General features: G+C 45.0%; 1 protein-coding gene and 1 long non-coding RNA gene across 3 annotated transcripts in view; both read right to left on the reverse strand.

The window, feature by feature from the left end:
- The window catches only part of GPR158 (G protein-coupled receptor 158), a 196,911-nt gene extending 187,058 nt beyond the window's left edge, over nucleotides 1-9,853 (reverse strand). For both annotated transcript variants that reach the window (XM_066991582.1, XM_048048493.2), the window contains exon 1: nucleotides 8,218-9,853. In XM_066991582.1, the coding sequence (XP_066847683.1) occupies nucleotides 8,218-9,089 (872 nt within the window). In that variant the 5' untranslated portion in view covers nucleotides 9,090-9,853. The remainder of the gene's footprint in view (nucleotides 1-8,217) is intronic.
- Nucleotides 9,854-13,457: 3,604 nt separating this feature from the next.
- Nucleotides 13,458-20,371, reverse strand: LOC106048099 (uncharacterized). Its single transcript, XR_007158420.2, has 4 exons — nucleotides 19,857-20,371; nucleotides 15,787-15,889; nucleotides 15,089-15,186; nucleotides 13,458-13,823 (listed from the first exon to the last, which is right to left on the reverse strand). It is a non-coding gene; the product is annotated as an uncharacterized lncRNA (long non-coding RNA).
- Between the last annotated feature and the right edge of the window lie 1,237 nt (nucleotides 20,372-21,608).

Here is a 21,608-nt window from a genome sequence, read left to right on the forward strand (position 1 = left end):
TACCACATGCTGAAGCGGACATCATCCCTCAAATCTAAATGCCTTCCTAAATTCTTATTACCGTATTCATTCACCCCCCACAAGCTGTCCTTCAAAAAATCTTCCTTACCAAACAACAGTGAAATGCGAAAAATGAATTCTCTACTGATGTCCCAAATTTGCAAATCCACACACATCTAGATAAATGCATACTGTAATTAGCATAGCAAAGGTTTTCAGGTTGGAAACCTCTGTGCCTTCTCATTTTGGAAACTGGCTCATTCAAGAATGCTAATTTTCAAATGTTGCACGCTACCTGACACCTGAGTCCACTTCAAAGTGTCTTTGGCCACCCAAGAAAATCCCGCTGTCAAATTCACAAGTGACCTTAAGCTGTAAACGTCTTACTGGTAATCAACAGCTTCTGCTTGTTCAAAGTTATTTTCAAAAGTTAAGATTCGGGATTCTACATCACCTCGATGTCCCTAGAACTATTATTACCTTTACACTGCAATGTAACCACCAGATTCACACAAGCCTACTGGGATATTACATATAACATGATTTTGGTTTGGTCATTCAGTTATCACTAATTTGTTAGTGATAGGACAGACAGACTTGCCTGATTCCTTAGCCATAGCATGACTGCTGTTTTTCAGCCCACTTCCACAGAAGGAACAGCTTTCACTAAAAATAAACTTAACTGAAGAGTGCAGTATAACAGTGTGGGCACATGAATTAGGATTCACCTGCAAAGAAAATCCCTGTAGGCCATTTGGAAGAGTACTACAAGGGTGGAATACTTAAAGCTGAATCCTCTGTTGTCTGCAGAATTATTTCGTATTCAATTCAGCCTTCAGATTTATGGCATGCGGTGCTGCCTGAGGACTTCCCTGCATTTTAGTTGAAGAATTTCCTAGATACTTTGAGGGGTGGTGATATTTTTGCTGGAGGATTTGTGTTTAAGTACTGCTAGTGTCTAAATTCTGTGACCAGGCACCACCTCATTTAGGAACGCCGCAGTGTCAGCAACGGTGGGGTACCACTTACATTAGATTCTGCTTATGAAAAAAGGTCTTGGAACCAAGTTTAGACCGTTCAACAAGAAACAGACATTTTTCAAATATGCCCATTACTATCCATAGGGTCAACAAGACAGGTGGAGAGAAAGGGCCTCAAGCACAGAAAGTGATATAAGAAGAGGCTAGGAACAAGAAGAGCTTTGAATGAGAAGGATCCTACACAGGAGAGATGACTTCAGCCTAACTACAGCTGCACTTCTAACACTAAAGATCTACAAGATAGCAAGGGAATTTTAGAAGTGAAAAGTGGAAACCAATGTTCAAATAAAGGAACCTGGAAGAGCATAAACTCAGGCAAGACAGCAAGACAAAAAACAAGAAATACTATAGGATCAGCATGTTAGAAGCATAAAATCTAACCAAAATAACCAAAAACTTGTCAAATACCTCAGAAAAAGGCAGTCCAAAATAAAATCTGTAAGGCCAGTAGACAATCATGATCTGAAAAGAACTCAGTTGATAGAGCCTTTACAGAAAGCAAACTATGTTTTAATCACTACACTCTTTTACAGCCAAGGAAGCTCCCACTGCTCAGCCATTCTGGAGAGTATCAGTGTGACAGGAGGTCAGCTCTCACCTGTAGGATGTTAACAAGCTGGGCACCACAGTCATCCCTGCTTTGCTCAACAGGTTTACAAGCAACCAAAAATAGGTGAGCCCTGACAAACTTTGCAGGTGATAAAAATATATAGCATACACCACAACTAAATCTGACTGGTCCGGATAAGTTGAATCAAGAATGCTGCAAAAGTGTTTTTCTAAGACAAGGATCATGGATGTCCAAATAAATTTATCACACAGCAAATTTAAAAATAGAAAGTAATAATTGCTCTTTAAACAGCTCAATTATATTACGGAAACCAGAGCCAAATTATATTGTAAAGACAAAAATGGGTTAAAAATAAATGTAAATTATGAAGGTCAGTTCAATCCATACCTACTATCAATGCCCTTTCAGATGCGGTCTGAAAGGCAAAGATTTTGTATTGCTTATTATTTGTAACTGGAATATAACCAAGATACATGAACACTTCTTATATTGCTTCCTAAGTGCCTGCCAGAAGCTGCTTTTGGAGACAAAACTAGATAAGCCTTTCATCTGACCTAACAGCAATACTTCTGTTCTTATCTTTGGGAACATTTCTCAATCTCAGCTCAGGTTCATGAATAGACAGAATAGGAGGTGACAGGCCTGGAGCTGCATCTCCGATAGTAAGAACTGTCACATGCCCATTCCCTTCAAAAGACCTTTGATAGCCTGCTGTGCTGGAAGCCTTACCCAAGGAGGATACAGGTAGGGAACAGAGGATTGGAAGTAGCAGTTTGACCCAAAAAGCTCATTCCTTTTATTCCAACTTACCACGCGCTACATAAGTGTTGTCACAAACACAGTACGTGTTTCAGTCCTCTCCTGGTCATATTTAGCTTCTTTCTTCAAATACCCCACTGTTTCTCCAACAGTGAAGAAATCCAAATCATGTTTCCAAAACGAATTCCCTACTCCTTGTTCCTTTTTCTTCCATGATTGTCTAGTTTATTCTCATCCGTGACCTAATACGTAAGAGGCACGTACGTCACTGATTGTCTAGAGAACATTTAAAAAATACTGGGGGGGGGGCGGGGTTCTTTAATCAACAGTAAATCATACTAAGTAGATATTTCTTTGTTCTTTTCAGAAATATAAATCCATATATAAATCCAAAACTTTTAGTTCGAGGAAATAAATTATTCCTTTTCATTTTTAAAATCTGTTCTAAATCCACCCACACTTTCAATCATGTTATATGGGCCAGGGCATGGTATAGAAGGAGATGTCAGCCTCACCATTTTAAAATATTTTCAAGATTACATAACTAACATATGATGCCACAACATTTAGTAATCTTCCTTAAACAATTAAAATGAATTTTGTTTTCCAAGTTCAGTACTGAGACTAGATTGAAAATCCACGGGGAAACTTTTTTTTTTTAAAAGAGGTGGTTAAAGTCAGAGCTTAAATCATATTTAAGACAAAGAAGTTACAAGTTCTGAAACTCTCTCTTTTTATGTCTACTTTTATGGTTATTTTACCAATTTAACACCTGTGAAAAATTTAGCAGAAGTATATTCCCTAAGAAATTACTTGTCATAGGTAGTTCTACCTTTGTGGTAGAATTTGCCTTCAGTAATGTTTCCTTAACTAAGCACCCCATTATGGGATAACCCTAGAGTGGTTTGAGTAATTTTTAATAGTACAGTGGAAATCATTACATTACACTGCCTTTAGGGAGGAAAAAAAAAAAAACAGCTGAATTGAACTGTGCAATAAAGATTAATCTTTGCACCAAGGAATACCTTTCAAATAATTAAGAGAGAAGGAATAAATGTCAGGAAGAAAAAAATATTAGGAAACAACAGTTGATTCAGCCAAACTTCAGAATGAAGGTATCCACAGCTATTGCAGAACACAGCATTGTTCAAAAACAACAAAAAAAAAAACAAAACCTTACTCATCTTGTTGAGTACGTTCCTTTCTGCCAAAACAGCCATTATGCCATTGCATCCTCACAGCAGTCCTTGAGAGACCTGATTGCAAATGCTGCCCTGTATTTGGTGAAACACGACCTTGCTGGAACAGGGAGAGGCAGAACCGCTCCTTTATCCTAAAGGGATTCAGGCCTCCTAGATGAAAAAAAGCGAGCAAGGACCACTTCCCAAAACGCTGACATACTGCACGACGACAGTAAAGAAAATGAGAGCAGCACACAAGAGAACGTTCTGAACCGCAAGAGCAACAGCTCATACATCAGAGTTTGGGAGTAATTGATGTCATCGCACGAGGCTGAAACATTGCACACGGATCTGACTAACCATATTCAAGGAACGCTGGAACAGGACTCGAAAATAGGGACCATGGCAACAGAGAGCTCCTGACAGGAGGCTGGAGAAGGCTGGTTTCTTCAGTCCAGTAACCAAAGGTGGAGAAGGACCTGCTGCTGCCTATAAATAGGTCAGGGCAGTAAATGTCTGCAGACAGCTATTTCAGCCAGAAGGCAGCTCTGGAGCAGGAACAAATGGATATTTAACTGAATAAATTTAGATCAGAAATCAGAAGAAGCTATCCCAACCCATCAGGCCAGCGAAGTGGAGAGCCAAGAGGGAAAGCTACCTTTTTAAGATGAAGTTGAGTCAACTGATTACATTAAGTGGGCTTTGGTCAGCAGGAGATTGGACTCAGTGACCTAGGAGAGTGTTGTTTTTTTTTTTTTTTTTTAAAAAAAGGAACAAAAACACTCATACTCATATGCTCCTAGTAGCAGACTACTTGCACACTTTCCTTCCAGATCAAGGAGTAACCCTCCCCACCCACCCACCCACCAGAGTGCTGAAGCAATGAGAGCCTCCCATTTCCCCTCCGGGGGCCAAGCGAGTGCTTTTAGCAAACGGAACACAGCCACGAGGCGAAGCTTTTCACACCCTCCTGCTTCCACAGCAGGGCTGCGGAGTCCAGCCGGGTCACCGTGGGCTGCAGGACGTGGCTCCGTGTCACCGTACGACAGAAAGTAGCAGAGGAGGGTCACTAACAACAACCGCTACCAGTGCTCTACCCTGTGCAGCACAAGAGCTGTAGAGCAATTAGACACATCAGATGTTGAACTCCAGCTGCAGACTGCATCAGCGTAGACTTTGGAAGGAAGGAGGAGGGAATGGGTACTGTCACCAACACATTACCTCCAGTCTCTGCGAATCCTCTCCTCACTTCGAAATGAGTCTGCACTGCATTCGCTAAGCGGATGGGAACATCGCCTCCCTTCCTTTTGGGCAGAACAAAGGCCAGGGAAAGCAGACGAGACACCAGCAAGCACCGCTAAGAAGCAGTGCAAAGGCAGCACCACTGATATGGTGCCACTGGCCTCAGACAGCTTGCGATACGTTCACCAGCACAATCAACATGTCTTTGGTTTCTCCGCTTATCTCAGTAGTTGGCCTCCTATAACCTTGTCAAGATGACTAAAAAGACCTTCTTCTTGGCTTTCACTTCACAGTTTGGCTTCCATCTCATGTGAAGGGAGAAGTATATGGGGGAGTACAAAATTAAAGACTAATAGCTAGCTGTTTGCAACAGCCCTGTGCCTGTAACAGTCGCATCCTTTGACAGAAGGCACAACCCTTCACCACGTAGAGGCGATGCTTTGCTTGCGACTGCACTTGCAGAAACTCACTGCTGACAGTACTGCAGTAGTAGCATGTGTTGAACAGAACCAGTAGTAATTATTAGTCTCATCTTCATAAAACTCTTCCCATTACTATATTGTGCAATGTACCCATCTGCTACTGGGACAGAATATACACCAAAAGGTAGGGGCAACAGCTTTTCCTTCTATAGCTTGAAAAGACACTTTTTCCATGAAGAAAATGAGTTCATGAATCTGTTACTCTAATGTAGCATGCCATAAACCTAATAAATGTCAGCAAAGAAGAAAGTACGTGAACTGTAAGAGGAGTATTAAAGGGGCACACACTGAAGTACCATCAGTGATCCCATTAAAGTGATCCTTATTAAAATGGAAGGAGCATGTAAACTGAGCCATTAAGAGTTCCTAACAGATGGTTCAGGGATATTTCATTGAGAGAACCAACGTGGCTTTTGAAAAAGATGGAGACTAAAATACATGCTGCTTTTTACCATATGGGCCTTAAATAGGAATTTAAAGTTAAACCATTGTGTCACTGACAGACAGATGGTGAGGGGAAATAAGGCTTATTTCATGAGGGACCGTGTAGTTATTAGAACATTAGTACTAATTGCTCTATTAGATCTTGCATTTTTATTTTACATGCTTATATTTCAGACCGTTTATCCTCTTCAGAGCTCCTTCTGAGGCTGCACACCTATCAGGTACTAAAAATATTGTGTAACTGTTAAGATGTCCCACAAGTCTTGGGAGAAGTTTATCTTGGTTTTAGTATTTTCTATGTAGCTGCAGAGTTATCTTCTCAACATTTCACATAAGCCTATTAGAAGGCCATCTTTCATGTAACATATCTCAAACTAGAAACACTGGAACCATCATTTAACTTTGCCAAGATACATATATACACATATACACACACTTTTTTCACCTGCTTTCTTATGGAGTTGCAAGTTGTCTCAGTAAAACATGCTGAGATTCTTAGAAATGTTTATCAACTCATCTCTGGGTTTGACACAAATCTTTGTTGGTTTTGTCCTAACTGTTCAATCCCACAGCAGTACACAGTAACACAACACTTATACAATACCCCATTGCAATATCTCTTAAATGAAAATTAAGTTCTCCATGCTTAAATGTGCCTAAAAGATGCCCTTCAAAATATCTGAGTTACAACAAATTATTGTTTCCTTAACTGAGGTGAATCCCACATGGTAAATGGAGGCCAAGAAGATCAGGAAAACAGGCAGTGCCTTGTACTGCGCCCAGGAGGACCCCTACTGGTAGCCTTGGTTGGCCAGGGTTACTGCCAAGTGGACCTGGTGTGTCCTGTGCATGAGCTACCACAGCAGAAACCTACACCACCGAGATGCTTCCTGGCATCACAAGAGCTTGGCACAGAGATGAAGTTGAATCTCGGTCTCTGCTGCTTAAGAAACCTGCTCTTCTTTCAGCTGAAGGTAACAAAGCTGTTAGATTTCATGTCAAGGTCTAATTTCTCAGATATTTAGTTGGTGGCTGCAACCCCACCTCCAGCCTAAAGGTTCTTCAGGTTACATGAACTTCCATCCCCACCAAGAGAATATCTGCCTACACTAGCTTTCATCTGCATCCTCAAGTTTGTTCAAATATTTCAAACTTTGAGAAGTTCCCTGAACTTTTCTGGATCCCCTGCTGGGGTCCAGGAGAGCTCTGCAGTACAGCTTTTCTTGGCTTTTGGTCTTGAGAGGAAGGAATTCAGCAAAAGACTGCAGATGAGCTCATTCTACCCTAAGCCTACCAGCCCCAGAAGTGTGAAGAGCAAAAGGTAATTTCATACATAATCATCCACTCTTTATTCAAGTTTGTTGTTTTTTTAAATGAGAATACATGACTGCATTCATACCTGCTTGATCCCACTGGATTTCAAACTAAGCCAAGAAAGCCAGTGTTCATATACACAATTGCCTGGGCACTCGAGGGTGGCAAAATCTCTTCCATTTCCACTGTGTTTTTAGCGGTCTTCACCCACCGCTGAATCACAGCACAAAGCAAATTCTGTGCTCTTCCCTCACTTCCTGAGGGACTAGAGCTGCTTCACTAAAGCTGCTTCGGGGCAGTGGGCATTCCCCAGCAGAATTACACGTGATCCCCACTACAAGCATGCCAGTGCAAAAATCTGACATATCATACCCCACAGGTTGCTCTCATTGCATCTTTTTTCGCTGTTAAAACAAGGTATAAGAATAGCCCTTCCATATCCTCCTCTCTGCTAGTCACAGCCTGGTGGCAAACTCCTGGAAATAACAGCAGTAGAAAACAAGCAATTCTTCACATGTGCCAGGTATCATCTACACAGCTTCGCAATGGGGTGGGGGTCCTACAAAAAAATGCCCCAAGAAAAGCTTCCCAACTGCTGGTTTAGGTTGTAACCACATGCACTGTGAGAAACCTGCAGTGGCAAGTGGCAAACAATCACCTACACACTGACCAGGCTTGAGCACCCCACAGTGGATGTGCACTGAAGACCAGAAACTGCAGTTTAGCAGCATGACAACATTGTTTCCCAGCTGGTTAAAAATCACAGCTAGGGTTGAGCTACTTTTAGTTCTGCAGCAAAGTAAGAAATAACAGCTCGGTAAAGATCTTTTGCAAAGAAGTAATCTGCAACTGGCATCTCCTGCTATCTTCTCTCCTCCAGAAACATGCCCGGCACATAACCCACATGCACACCTGTTTCAGTAAGAGCAGTTAAAGAAAACCCTGTTTTACAGACTGAGATAGAAGCAATTCTCCTGAGCAACAGCTCCCTAAGACACATGAAGGTGACGCTCAACAGGAAGGCCTGAGGTTGCACTGCGGTGTGACTGAGCAGCCGGTCGGGGAAGGGTTGATCAGGTCACACAGCAGAGGCACAGCGCAACCTTCCCGAGGAGCGGGCAGAATTGGGAAGCCCACCTTACCCCCTTCCGAATAGGGAGCGAGCAGAGGAGCCCTCCTCCTACCTGAACTCAGGGAGAAGGTTTGGTCGCAGTCCATAGAAAGCTGCCGAGAGAGTCACTAACCAGCCGGGTTTGTAATTCCCATTCTCACACTCCAGGTAAGGCGAGGACCACCTGATGTGGTTCTTATCCGCCGTGAAGCTCTCTCGCCTCTTCCAGCTGTTCTCCAAAGTTTTGGGGCCTGCGTTCAAGACCTTCCTGTGCAGGTGCGGCCTCCACTTGCGCTTCAGGCTGTGGAACCACTCTGTCTCTAGGGAGGCGTTAGCCAGGCGGTGAGCCGAGGAGGACAAGTCCTGCAAGAGGATCTGGCTCTCGTGCCTGCTGGCCTGGAGGAAAACCTGGGGGGTCGAGGAGAAAGGCTCCGTGCTGAAGGTGATAGCTGCCCTGGAGATGTTGGGGTCCCCCTCCAGGAGGCTCCTGATCAAGGCTCGGTACCACTCCAGGTCCTCCTGCAAGTTCTGCTCCCGCGACTTATTGCTCTGGAGGATCATGTTGAGGAAGTTGGTGGCGTGGGTGAGGGTGTCCAGGGCGCCGTGCAGGGACGGGTGCGAGGTGAAGCGCGACTTGCCGGCCAGGCTGGCCAGCTCGTACCTGCCGGAGCAGTTGGCACGCCGCAGCTCCCGGGAGTCGCCCGTGTAGAGGAACGAGGCCACGTCCTGGGGCACCTCCTCGGCGAGCCGCTGCGCCAAGATGGTGCTCTCCGTAGAGCGGCTCCGCGGAGCCGGAGGAGGCTCCCGGCTCTTGATGTGGTTGTAAACAGCCTGCCTGCCTCTGGCCGCCCGCTCCCGGCCCTGCGCCGCCTGCCCGGGGCTGGCCGCGGCGCCGAGCCCCCGCGGGGCCAGGAGCAGGAGCAGCAGCAGCCGGAGCAGAGCCATGTCCCCGGGGCAGCGCCGGTCGCGCGGGCACGGCGGAGTCACTCAAGCCGCGCTCCGCATAGGCAGCCGCGGCGCAGGGCGACGGGGGCTCGGCGGCGCCCGAGCGGCAGCACGGCGGGGGGCAGCCCCCGGCCCCGAGGCACCTGTGGCGGCCCCCGCCGCCGGCTCGGAGCGGAGCGGGGCTGCTCGCAGCCCCTCCGGCGACGGGAGCGGCGACGGCAGCAGCAGCGAGCCCGGACGGCCGCGGCCACGGCGCTCACTGAGGCGCTGCCCAGCGCAGCGCGCAGGGGCGGCGGCGCCCGGCGCAGCAGCAGCGGGTCCCCCCGCGGCGCCCCGCCGCCGCCCGCGCCCCGCCGCTCCGCATCCTTCGGGCGCCGCTGCCGGAGACGAGGAGGAGGAGGAGGAAGGCGTGGGGGCTGCGCTGAGGGACTGCCCCCTCGCTGCCGGCTTCACCGGGACCACGGGGCACGGCGGCTGCTTGGAGCGCTCTGCTTCTCCCCGCACACCGCCGCGGAGCTCCGCCACAGCCAGCCCCTCACCGCCGGGCGCCCCCTTCCCTCCCTCCCCGCCGGTCCTTATAGGTGTGCGCCGGGCGGCTGCCGCCCCGTGTGGCCGCCTCGGCTGCCAGTCAGCCGGCAGCCATTCGCGGGGCGGGAGGACGGCGCTGGAGGGAGGAGGAGGAGGCGGCGCAGCGGAGAGGCGTCGAGGCAGCTCGCCTCACCTGCCGCCCGCTGGCCCGGCCCGGCCCGGCCCGGCTCGGGGCGGAGGCGGAGGAGCCGCCCGCTGGCAGCGGCCGCCCGCCCGAGGAGGCGGGGGTCGGCTCGGGGCGGGGGCCCCGCCGCGGGGAGCGTGGCGGCGACGCCTGGCGGCCGGGCGCGGAGCGGCCGCGGCTCCCCGGCGGGAAGCGGAGGGGCTGAGGGGGGCGAGGGGGCGGCGGGCGTTAAAGTCACGCTGTGGGCTGGTGCCCCTGAGGCGAGGCGAGGGGCGAGGGGAGCCCCCTCAGCAGGGGGCTCCTTCAGGTGCTGCCCCGTCCCCTCGTGTGGGGCTGCCGCTGGTGTCACCCAGGCCTGCTCGGGCACTGCCCGTCATCCTCCTCCGCAGCGCTAATTCCTACTTCTGTCTTCGAAGTGGAGCCCACAGGCCCGCGGTTTTCAGGGCTGACCTGCAGGGCACTGGCTTAGAGTGGAGGCAGAGCTGGCCGATCATCCCGCTGTCCTCCTGCTCCCCCAAAACGTAGCCTTTGGGAGCACCCGAAAGTACTGAACACGCAGTTAGGCCTTTCCAAATAAACCATCGGTTATAGGGCTGGCATGATCAGCAGTACAGATGTAGCACCAAAATAAATAAATAAATAAATAAACCCTGCTTAACTTTCCATTTTCTTCGATGCGAAGTTATCCACCTGCTTAACATCTTACTTTTACCTTAGGGGTTCGTGACAGGAGGCAGTTTGCAAAGGGTGAATTTTAGAGGAGATTGTCCGCAACAAAACCTTGCAATTACAATTAATTCCCTTCTGGTTTAATCTAAAATTCCCTTTTGGAATTGAAGAGTGCAGATGAGAAGAGTAGTAAAAAGATCCTTTTCTTTCCCCTCTCCCACACACACATGTGCATGCACATCCTATAAGGAGCAGATTTCAGTCATGCAGAATATATGATCTAATTTTAAACCGCTGACAAGATATATCTGCTCCTTAAAGCATCCTCTTATTTTAGAATTATTTGAAACTATAAGGAATAGTCAGTCTAATACAGCTAAGGGTAAATTAATTTTGTGGTCCGTGTTTTTGCAATCGATATTCTCTGTTAAAGAATAATTTACATGTAATGAACTTTCCCTCAAGTGAATAGCCTATGAGATTATTTGGAAACCGCATATGCTGAGCAGCTCAGAAATGGGTATTTACAGTTTAGCACAGCACAGGGAGTCTGTGCTTCGGAGTCTGCACTGAACAAATACCTGAAGATGCATCATTTGCTGCGGATAAGTGAGAAAAGGGGCTTTTGAAAGGAGCAGCTGTTAGGATTGAGCTAAGCTAATGTGGAATCGTTTACTTGGTGAGGTATCAGTGACAAATAAATAAACAAGCATTTTTTTTATCAGTGTGCCTGTGCTGGTTCTCTTCACTGCCGCAGGCTGCTCTAAAGGTCAGCTGCCTGATGGGAGTGCACTTCCCCTCCTGGAGCCTGACCATTAATACCTACCGAAATTGCACCTGCTAAACGGCCAGCGATAATCAAGTATCCTTTTAATGTACTTAGCATATTAAGTTCCTTCTGTTTCCCGATCTCCTCACAGTCCTCCCGAACACCCTTCTCCAGTAGCACCCACCACTCCCACACCCCCTTTTCCTTCACGAACACCCCCCAGCAGCTCTTCTTCTCAGCACACAGGTTTGCCAGGAGCCAGATGGGGCAGGGCACGACTCCAGCTGCTGCCGGTTCCCTCCTCTCCTGGGGACAGCTGGAGGCAGAAGGCTTCAGCCGTCCCGTTCCACTGGGTTGCTGTTTGTGCTGCCTGTGTTCATGAGGCATGGGGAGAAGATGAGAGGTGGAGGGCCTTCGCGCCGAGGGTGCCAGGGCGGCTGTTCTGCCTCTGCATCACAGAGGAGTCAAAGAGCCTTTCTCATCCCCCAGGGCCTCCTCCCACGGTCCCTTCAGACCGGCTCCCAAACAGCTATTGTGTACAGCCACATCTAAAATGAGACACAAACAGTTTTTAAGCCACTGCAAGCATGCATCTACTTACAGCTTTGTAAAAACTATGTCGCAGGACTCGAAGCCTACCGTTCATTGCCCAGATACAGGGCAGGATGGAAAGACAGCATCCTCTTAGATGAAGGAAACGACCAAATATTTTATTTACATTTTTATTTATTTACAAAGTTTTACATGTTTTTTACATGTTTAATTACATGTTAGAAAGGATTGGAAGAGATGTAGGAAACTTTGATCATTGTATTTTTATTTTAGCATTAAAACGCAGTAATGACTCTGGCCTGTCATTTGTAATGTGTTGGCGGTGTTAGAAACCTGTTCAGCTGTGACCAGTACAATGCGAAAACGGACTGGGAGTCCCCAGGATACACAATTACTGTGGCTGAACAATGTTTGCTGTGCTTCTGCCTCAGTTCTGCCAGCAGAGCTGCCTCAGGCCATCCTCCAGTGGGGAATCGAGAGGCATCTGACCGCTCTCCTGCTCCTCTGAGCTGTTACAACTACCACGGTTGTTGCAAACAAAATGCCAGTATGTGAAGGGTCTCGTTTGATTCTATTAGCTATCGAGCTAGGAGTCTGCATTTAGATATTGCATGAGCTCAACCTGAATCTAATTACAGTGCAGAAAAAATAGCAGTGCAAAATGTTAGTGGTTTTTAATAGACTACAGTAACTGTAACCTACTTTTTCCAAATATGGCCTGTACACAAGATCTTGGTTTATCTGAACTATTGGAAATGCTCGAAGTGTAGAAAGTATTGCACTGTTTAAACAAATCAGAACAAATTAAATACTCATTTATTAATTTCTGTCCTAAGCTAATTAGGTGATATACAGACTATGCTCAATAAATGCTGAAACTTCCAGAATACTATGTTGTATCTCTCTCAAAACAGAAAGAAAATGTTTATCAGCATCATTGATTGTGGCAATCAGAAACACAAAATATAGATTTTTTTTAACAAAAGTATTCTTACTTTTTGCTTGATTAACTAAAGAAATAATGCACTTGCAGTCATATTTTTGTCTGACCGTTGAACCCCCTCTGTCTGCCAATAACTTCTGATCCCATTAGTAGATTTCAGCTGTTTGACAGAGGTGTGAAGGTCTGAAAGCTTCCTCAGGTTTCTACAAACATTATGAAATGCGCAGCTGGATCAAAGAAAGAAACCCACATTAGTTTTCATACTCAGGGGAAGGCTGCATAGTGAATTCCGCAGATTCTCTTTGGTCTTTGGTTCTCTTTTGACCACTCATATTGGCCAATAAACATCAATATGTCCCAAAACAGCTGGATTGTGTGCTCTTCCTTGGTGCACAGCAGGCAGGGAACAGCAGAAGCAGAGGGGGCTGGAGTTGAGGGACTCGAAATGATAGGACAGAAATGGAAGTACTGGTGGTGGTGAGCACTGTGCCGTGAGGTTTTAATATACAGTGCAGAGTACGTGGGGGCTAGGAGTGATGCTGAGTTTATTGTAGTGGCTGGCAAAAGTGATAGTGAATGTACTGGAGGCCAGGCTTCCATATTATCTTGTTTTCACTCGCAAATGAATTAAAACCACCACCTGAATATTGCAGGGAAAAAAAAAGAAAAAAAAAAGTAGCAAAAATGCAGAGTACAAGTGTTGTTATCTAGAACTTGATGACAAAAGCCGCAAGAGCTTACCTGTTAACTACTGCTCACTTGCAGTGCGAAATTCAACCCCCCTGGACATTTCCTTAGAAATCCTGGGCTTGAAGGAGTCTCAACAAGGTTTCCCAGTACAGCCTTTCTGCACTGGGGCAGGACTGCGTAGAGCAAGTTCATCTCTGGCAGCAGATTTTCTACCTTTCTCTCAAAGAACTTCCAGTCAGGTAGACCCCACAGAGACCCTAACTACCTTGTTGCAGGTTTTCATCGCCTTAGCACCAAGTGTAGGGTGGGTGGATTGCCTTATATAATCCAAGTCTTCTTTGGTTCTTTTGTCCTTTACTTTCTTCCTCTTAGAGCACAGTCACCATTGGATGTGTCTGTCTGAAAAAGACCACCTTGACTTACTCTCTTTTTTCCTTCCCCTAGGCTAAATTAATCAAATTTCCTAGCAGACTACGCTTCTTAAAACTGTCATTGGTCCTGGTGCCCCAGACGAGGCCCCCTTATGCCTCTTCTGCAGGCTACAAAAAATTCTCAGTCAATACCCCCCACGCTGAGGTCAGCCTGCTTTTTCACCTTCACCACAGTATTGACCAGTATTTGAGTTTGTAATCCAATATAATCCTCATAACCTTTCAAAACATTGTTCTTCCTAGTTATCCACTGTCTGTTTTTATTTAAGGGTTTGATCTCTCCTTCCTCTGGGTAGTGCTTTGCACTTGTCTTTGTTGAATTTTATCCTGCTGATTTTAGGCCATCTTGTGGATTTTTCAAGATTATCTTTAATTCCAAACCTGTTCCTCAAAATGCTTTAACTATCTCATTGTTTCTTATAGTCATCTGCTTATTTTATGACTCTTTATTTCATTATTCATTTTGTTCGTTAACCTATTTAATAGAGATCAGATCCCTTCAGGAGCCTACTTGAAACCTCCTCCCAGTTTCATGGTACATAACTGTTACTTACATTTTGAGAATGGCTTTAGAGGCAAACACTTACACACTTCATGACCTACCTATACAATATTTCCTTAGCTTACTTCTGAAAACCTCGTTCTAGGTATGTAATAAATGTTACTGATGCAGACACATAGCACATCTGCTGCTTCATTGCTATTCCTGAGGCCAGTTATGAGTCAAAGAAGAAACTTAATTTGTTTTGTATGGACTTTTCTTGACAATCCCACAGTAGCTAGTTTCAATCAATTAATTATTTTTAAGGTGCTGACTATAAAGTAGCTTAATAGTCCTTTTGGAGATCTTTATTCTACGAGCTCCGCTTTGTAATCCCCTCTTCTCTTTTTCTTAAAATACATAATATGATTTTTTTCCAACTTTAGAATCTTCCTCCCAAACACTTGAAATGGAAAGTGCTGGTATATGTTTGAAAGATCACATCTTATCTCTAACAGAAAGTGTTATTCTAGGTTAGGAGCAAATTGTCTGGCAGACAAAAAAATCCATGTCATTGACTCCCAATTGTTTATGGAGAACTTGCATCTGATATGCAGATGTATCTAATATGCAGATGCAGACTCTGCATTTTACAAAAATGCTATTCAAAAACTTTGTAAGCTTGTTCACATTTGGGAAAAGATAAGGGAGCGCTGAAGTTAGGTTGCAAACACAAACTGTTCTGCTTGTACCTTACAGAAGTGACTTTAATGTCAGGAAACGTTCATGTATGCTAAGGGCTGCTGGTGCCTTCATAGTCTGCTGCACACAGAGTGATGCACTTACGCTGCTGAAAGAAAAATCACAGCTCAGAACACATACCAATAGCAGTCAGATCCCTGAGCCTGTCTCCATGAATTATTTTTATTTTAAATTAAAATAAAGAAAAAACAGAAATGTCTTTGGCAATGAAGGCAGAGAGCAGAAAATTGAATAAATGACAACAGTGGTACCTGAACTGCCCTCGCAGAATGAATCCCACTTCCCCAAAGATCATTTCCAGTATAAATGTCGTGCTAATATAAGGACAGTAAGTGTACAACACCCCTAATAATGATAAAAGGCTCAGCACTGTATCCAAAAGGAGAATGTGGTGTTTTAGTCGGTGCTACACCTAAGAGCCAGCCTAAATCCCCAGCCTGTCAGCAAAATGCAGAGCTGAATTCAGCGCCTCAAGCACAGCTTCGGGAAGGCAGCCCAGCAACAGACTGGCAGCTGCTCAGAGCCAGGACAGAGCAGGCAAAAAATGAATAAAAGCTAATTGCACTGAGATGGGGTAAAGGAAAAATCACCCAAAAGGCAAAGTTTGAAATAATTATAAGTATTGGGAAAATAAGATCTCACTAGAACATGTAATATTGAGGAACTAAGTTTCCCATGAGCACCTTACCTTCAGTAATGAGCCAATGGATTATACTGGACATCTTAGTCAATACAGGGCTTCCTAACAGCTTCATATGCATCCTTCAGAACTAGCAACTGGCAAGAATAACCTACAGGGTAAGAGCACGGACAAGGTGGGTTTCTTTGTTCTCTTATGGCAAGCATAACATCTATAGTATTTCCAATAATATCTCAGCAAATCTAATTATTTTATCAAGCAGTAAATCATGGATGCTCGCTATCCTGCTAAAGTCTTACCCTCCTATCCTAACCCAGGATACTGGATAAATGCTGATAAAATTCTCCGTTGTTTTAATCCTTCTTTTCTCTCTGCTTAGGATTTACAGCACTTTTCTGAACTTTCACAGGTGTGACTCACCATATGATGGCACAGTAACTACTTGGGATTTGACTGTATGTCTGGATTCGGTTATTCAACCTCCCAGTTATTCAACCAATTACTTTTTCCAAATACTTTACAAAACTAAAATCATCTTGCATTCGCTTTCAGCTACATAAAATAGAACAAATTGTCATCTGATGTAGATTTGCATATCTCTACTGAAGCCAATGAAATTATATGGATTTATATAGATGAGTATTTGCCCACTCGCCTGACATGCAGAAGGCAAAATCCAGAATTCCTATTAAAATGTTTCAAAAACCTACATCCTGTTACATTTTGTACTAAGAATCTGCAGATGTCAGCTAATGAAAATAAGCTTCAAAGGGAAGAATCATCTGAATTAATTGGGAGCTAAATCACAATCTCAAAATAAGTTCTGTTTGGAAATGGTTGCTGTATGCTGTGCTGTTAAGTGGGTATTAGCCTTTTAACAGCTATGCTGTTTGATGCATCTTTCCCTGGCTGTCCACTTGAAATAAGCGATAAATAGCAGAAGCTTCTGATCATGGACCTTGAGGTCTGAGGCAGCCCTTGCTTCTACGCTGATAAAGAATTCAGAATAAACTCTAAAATGTTGCTTTTCATTTTTCTTCTTGGTTTTTAAGAGACAGATAACCCTCTCTCTTATTTCAATAGTGAAGTAAAGCCAGAGGTGAGATGTGGTAGATACTCTGACTCCTGTTACCAGTGAATGAGAGAGAAATACTGATGATATCAGAGAAACAAGGAGAAAGAAAAGCCAAGGAAATTCCTAGTTCTGAACACTTTTAAAATAGTTTTAAGGATTTTTTGTAATCATTTGTAAAAAGGGAGGCTCTCAATGTCAGCCAGGCTACAGGCTGGAAGAGAAAGGTAATATGCTGGAAGGCAGTAGAGTGAAAATAATAATAATAAAAATATACAGCTTCTTGTCCTACATAAAAGGCTCCAAAGCACCTATCTTTTTGTTTTATGAAAGCTGCTTTAATGGACAAGGGAGCACACAGCTGGATGACCCTAGGGCAAGGTTTTCAATAGTTGCACCGAGCACATAAAGCAAAGCCAGCAGAGGAGCAATATTTCGCAGCCATTGCCACAGCAGTGCTGGGGTGGGAATTCGGCAGGGCTGATCCAGCCTCAGGAGTCCCGGTGCTGAAGAGACAGGCACAAAATACCACGGAAGATACTGGCTAAGAGCAAACCAGATGAATACACTTGAAGATCCCCACTGTCACCACTAATGCCCATTGCTTTCATCTGTGGTGTGTTTCCTGGTGGGGATCACTGGTCGCTGTGACCTGGAGTCAGTAATGATGCAGAGAGCTACATCCTTCATAGGGATGGTGAAGAGGCCTTGCGGGGACAGGAGTTTTTTGGTCTTTGAACTCAGAAAAAACTCTGTGGTTGAAGTAATCTTTTCAGTCAATCCTTTGTTGCCCTAGAATCCTCATCAAAATGAATGGCAGTCAAAGAGCAGAAGAAAATCTCTGCAAATTTCTGTAAAATTGGAGACACTTGAGTCTATGGCTCAGCTGAGCAAGGACGACACTCAGGAGAAAGTGCCTGGTCCCCGCTGATTCCACAAATCACTGGTTTCCAACAAGATTGGAAGCTAATGTTGAGGAGGTGGAGGAAGGATTCAGCCACTATTTTCAAGAGGAAAGCTATTTCAGAGGAACATTTCAATTTACCTTCTCCAGAAAGAGTAATGATTTCCCATGAGGAAAAAAAAAATAAAAAAGCTACTTCACAGAAATAGAAAAGAATAACAGTTTTTCTACTCATCTAACCTCATTCTGCAGCGTGTCTCCCTAAAAAATATTACTGTCAGTGGTTCGTTTTTTGTATTCATTATCTCAATTTCTTTTCTAAGGTAATTCAACTAACAAAGTAAAACAAAAAGTATGAGTTGCATGTTAAATTTTAGCTTCAAAGATATTTTGGTGGTATACAATCTTCAACTGATAGAGTATTGATACCCGCCTGATACAAATCATAATTTTCGATGTGAATAAAATCCAGGTATTGTGTACATGACGTTCACATACTGTCTTCTGCAGACAAGAGACGCTATCAAGTTCTGCACTGGACTGATGTTGTCCTTTGCAAACACATGTTGAAAGAGTGTGGAAGTTATGGATAGCTCTCAACACTGTAAGTCCTAAGTCCCCCACCCTGACTGCCCTTGGTGCACATTACGTGGATTGAAGCAGCAGCTGGGCAGTACTGCAAAGACAGCTCAAATGCATCCATCCCATGCTTCCGGACAGGATCTGTGGATGTAGGTACCCTTCATGTGTTGAGGACAGTTCATGTCAATGTCTTTTTTGATTACTTGCAAGAGAATATCTTCTAGTTTTACCCCGCTGTGCCTACAAGTTACGTAACTTTCAGCTTTGCTCGTGCTATCAATTATTTGGGGATAATTTTTTTCAGCAAGTGTAAGCAACCTCTGCACCACTGATTCATTTTTGTTATAAATCATCTTGGAAAGTGAAGCTTGGGCTCCTTAGACTTGGACAATTCAGAACATTTTACTTTTTTTCTTCACGAATCTCAAGGAGTTCTGTTAAAAAATATGCAAAGCATCCTTTTTTTTTCCACAAGCGGGAGGGGAGGCATCTTCTGGTGGATAAGCCAGAACTTATCAGCCATCTTATCCAGTCATATCTGCTATTTATACTGCCCTTCTGTGAATGTGTTATCACTGCCCTGCACACTGTTCTGAGGCATTTTCCACAAAACCTACAGATTTCAAATCCGAACCCAGCACAACACAGATCAGATTTGTACAGAAGCTGGGATTCAGCCTTCGCTCGGGATGGCTGCGCGTGGGAGTGCGTGCATGTATGTGTATTTGTGTGGGTGTATCAGCGCTCATTTCTTATATTTTGTTCCTGCTGTAAAAATGACTCGGAGCGATTTATTTTAATACCAAATTGCAAGGTTAGTTCATCTTACAAGATGGCAGTTTAACACTCTGGGAGAAGGAGGGAGGAAAGGTTTTTCCGAAGATGTGCAGGGTCTGTGATGCTCTGTAACAACCAGAGCAGAACAAAATTTGAGTGACCATCTTGATGAAAAGGTGGATGTGCTCAGTGAGCCAACAAGAAGCAGTAAGGGAAAGCAAATGAGACTTGATAATTTTTTTCCTCTTCCAGCCATTCCATCTGAATTTCTGTAGTTTTATTTAAGGCAGAAATATTGTACTTAAGGGAGTTTAATTTTTTTTTTAATTAAATATGCTCAAATAGTTTGTGAAGAAATGTTTCTCTGTAAAAATCAGCTGCAAAACTTGGTGAGTTCATTCTTTCCCTAAAGCTAAAATCAGCTTTTCTAGCCTTCTCCCTGACTCTAAAAAAAAATCCTGTAACTTTGTCATTTTAATCTCAACAAAGGCCATATAGAAACAATCACAGCAAACGATGATTGAAGAATGAAGGCAAGATGGCTTTAGGGCTCTATCGCACTAAAAATGGGAAGAGAAAGGATGTCTTCAGAGCCTGCAAAGTGTTGTAGTGTATGCAAAGAGTGGTGTCTCTCACAAAAATAAAAATCAGCTGCCTGCAGCTGGTCCAAGTCCGACCACCTCTGTGATTTAAGGCAGCAGGAGTTTCCTTGCTCAATCTCTGTCTGAATGAAAAAAAAAATCGCCTGTCATTTTGGTGCCTGTTGGGTAAAATTCTCCTCACCTGCTCAAAACCCATCGTACTGCACTCTGCAGGCTCTCAGCATCCCAGGGCCATCCTCCCCCAGGCTCAGCCAGAAGGGACCAGTCTTTAGGAGCTCGTTTCGCAGCAGTCCCACCCTGTGGTGCACCAAGACCTGTCTGAGCCCCAGGCACTGTTAAAGGAGGGGGGGACACCATGCAGGGTGACACAGACATGGCTTAGTGCATCTCCTACTGCCCATTTCTTTGTTAGGAATGGCAAAGCTTTTGTACTAATGAAGTGCCACACACCAAACACACCAGGTAACTTGAAATATCGCATGTTACAAAAATAATCCAACACTAAAAAAAAATCTATTTTCTTCCCTTATCTTCATATTCTGTTTAATAGCTCTGACTCTCTGATACTGATCTGGTTCCCTGCTTTCCTCTCTTCCATCGCACCCCCGTGTGCTCCTGTGCACACACACACATACAGGCACGCACTCTGCACCCCATGGCACTGTCTCGGCCACGTTCCTCTTGTACTCAACCCCCTCGTCCCACCTACATTTTTAATCCACGAGACCCCGTTGCTGAGCTGTGGCGATGTCACAGCAATCCTTTGTGAGCAGAAGAGGAGCGTGCAGGTGGCTCACACAGCTGGGAAGGAGCCTGGGACGAGGCGGGTGGAAGAGCTCCTCCGGCGCTCCCGTTATGCCCAGGTCAGTGCCTGCTGGATATTAACGAAGATCGCAGTGCTGAGAGGCAAGGGTTAAGCCAGTTTAGTTACAGGACGCATTTTCTGACTCAACCTTGTGATGCTTTTATTTTTTTCTGCACACAGCGAGCTCCGTAAAGGTGGGTAGCTGCTGGCCAGCTCTGCTGTGCTTGCCACGGCTGCAGATGTTCGCCTGTCACTTTCCTCTAGGCCATCAGACATGATAGATTCCCATTGCAAACAGAAGACAGGCTCCATGTTCGGCACACTGGAATGATACAAAGTCTGTTTCCATTGCTGCTACCCCAGGAATATGCATTATGCCTATATTTTACATTTATGCCACTTGCACTCAGTCCTGCATCTTCTCATCAGCTGCAATGTTTACCTTTGGCTTTGGCAGTGGTGTGATGATGCTGCATTTACCTGAACAGGATTTTAGCTCACAACCCCACTCAGCAGCTCAGCAGGCCATATCCTGCTGGAAGCCACCTCATTTGTAGTGAGGATGAGGAAGGTGGTGGTGTCCTCTCAGAGCCCGTCCAACATCCCCATCCCTTGGAGGTTTGGTCCTGCTGGGGGCCGCCTGTGCAGGGCAGGAGCACATCCTGGGCAGCAGTCTTCCCCATTCTCACCCCATAGGTTCACTTTGGGCTCAGCCACACCTCTCTAAACAGGCTCTCTCTCCCTCTCTGCATTCTCATTTGCACCCAGCTCTTGGATGTTTCTTCTTTGATCCTTTTCCCGCATTCAGTTTTGCCAGTCCACCACCTCTCCCCATCCTCCGTTTCTTGCCATCTGAACCCTTCAAGTCTTTTGTAAATTCTTGTCTCCTTCAAGTCTTGCAAATTCCTGGTGATTCTCCATCTTTGCTATCTCCCTTCTTTTCCTGTCTTCTGATGGTTCAGGTAATGGCACTTTATATTGTGAAGAGAGAACTTATGATAGTAAATGTTTGAAATCTCATAGTTCTTTCTTCTTCCCCTCATTCCTTTTCCCTTTTCCTCTTAGTTATCTTCTTCACTGACTTCCTTTCCCTGTCATTTCATATTCATTTCCCACATCTTTAGAATT

The sequence above is a fragment of the Anser cygnoides genome, chromosome 2, assembly GCF_040182565.1.
Source record: "Anser cygnoides isolate HZ-2024a breed goose chromosome 2, Taihu_goose_T2T_genome, whole genome shotgun sequence".
Taxonomy (NCBI): Eukaryota; Metazoa; Chordata; class Aves; order Anseriformes; family Anatidae; genus Anser; species Anser cygnoides.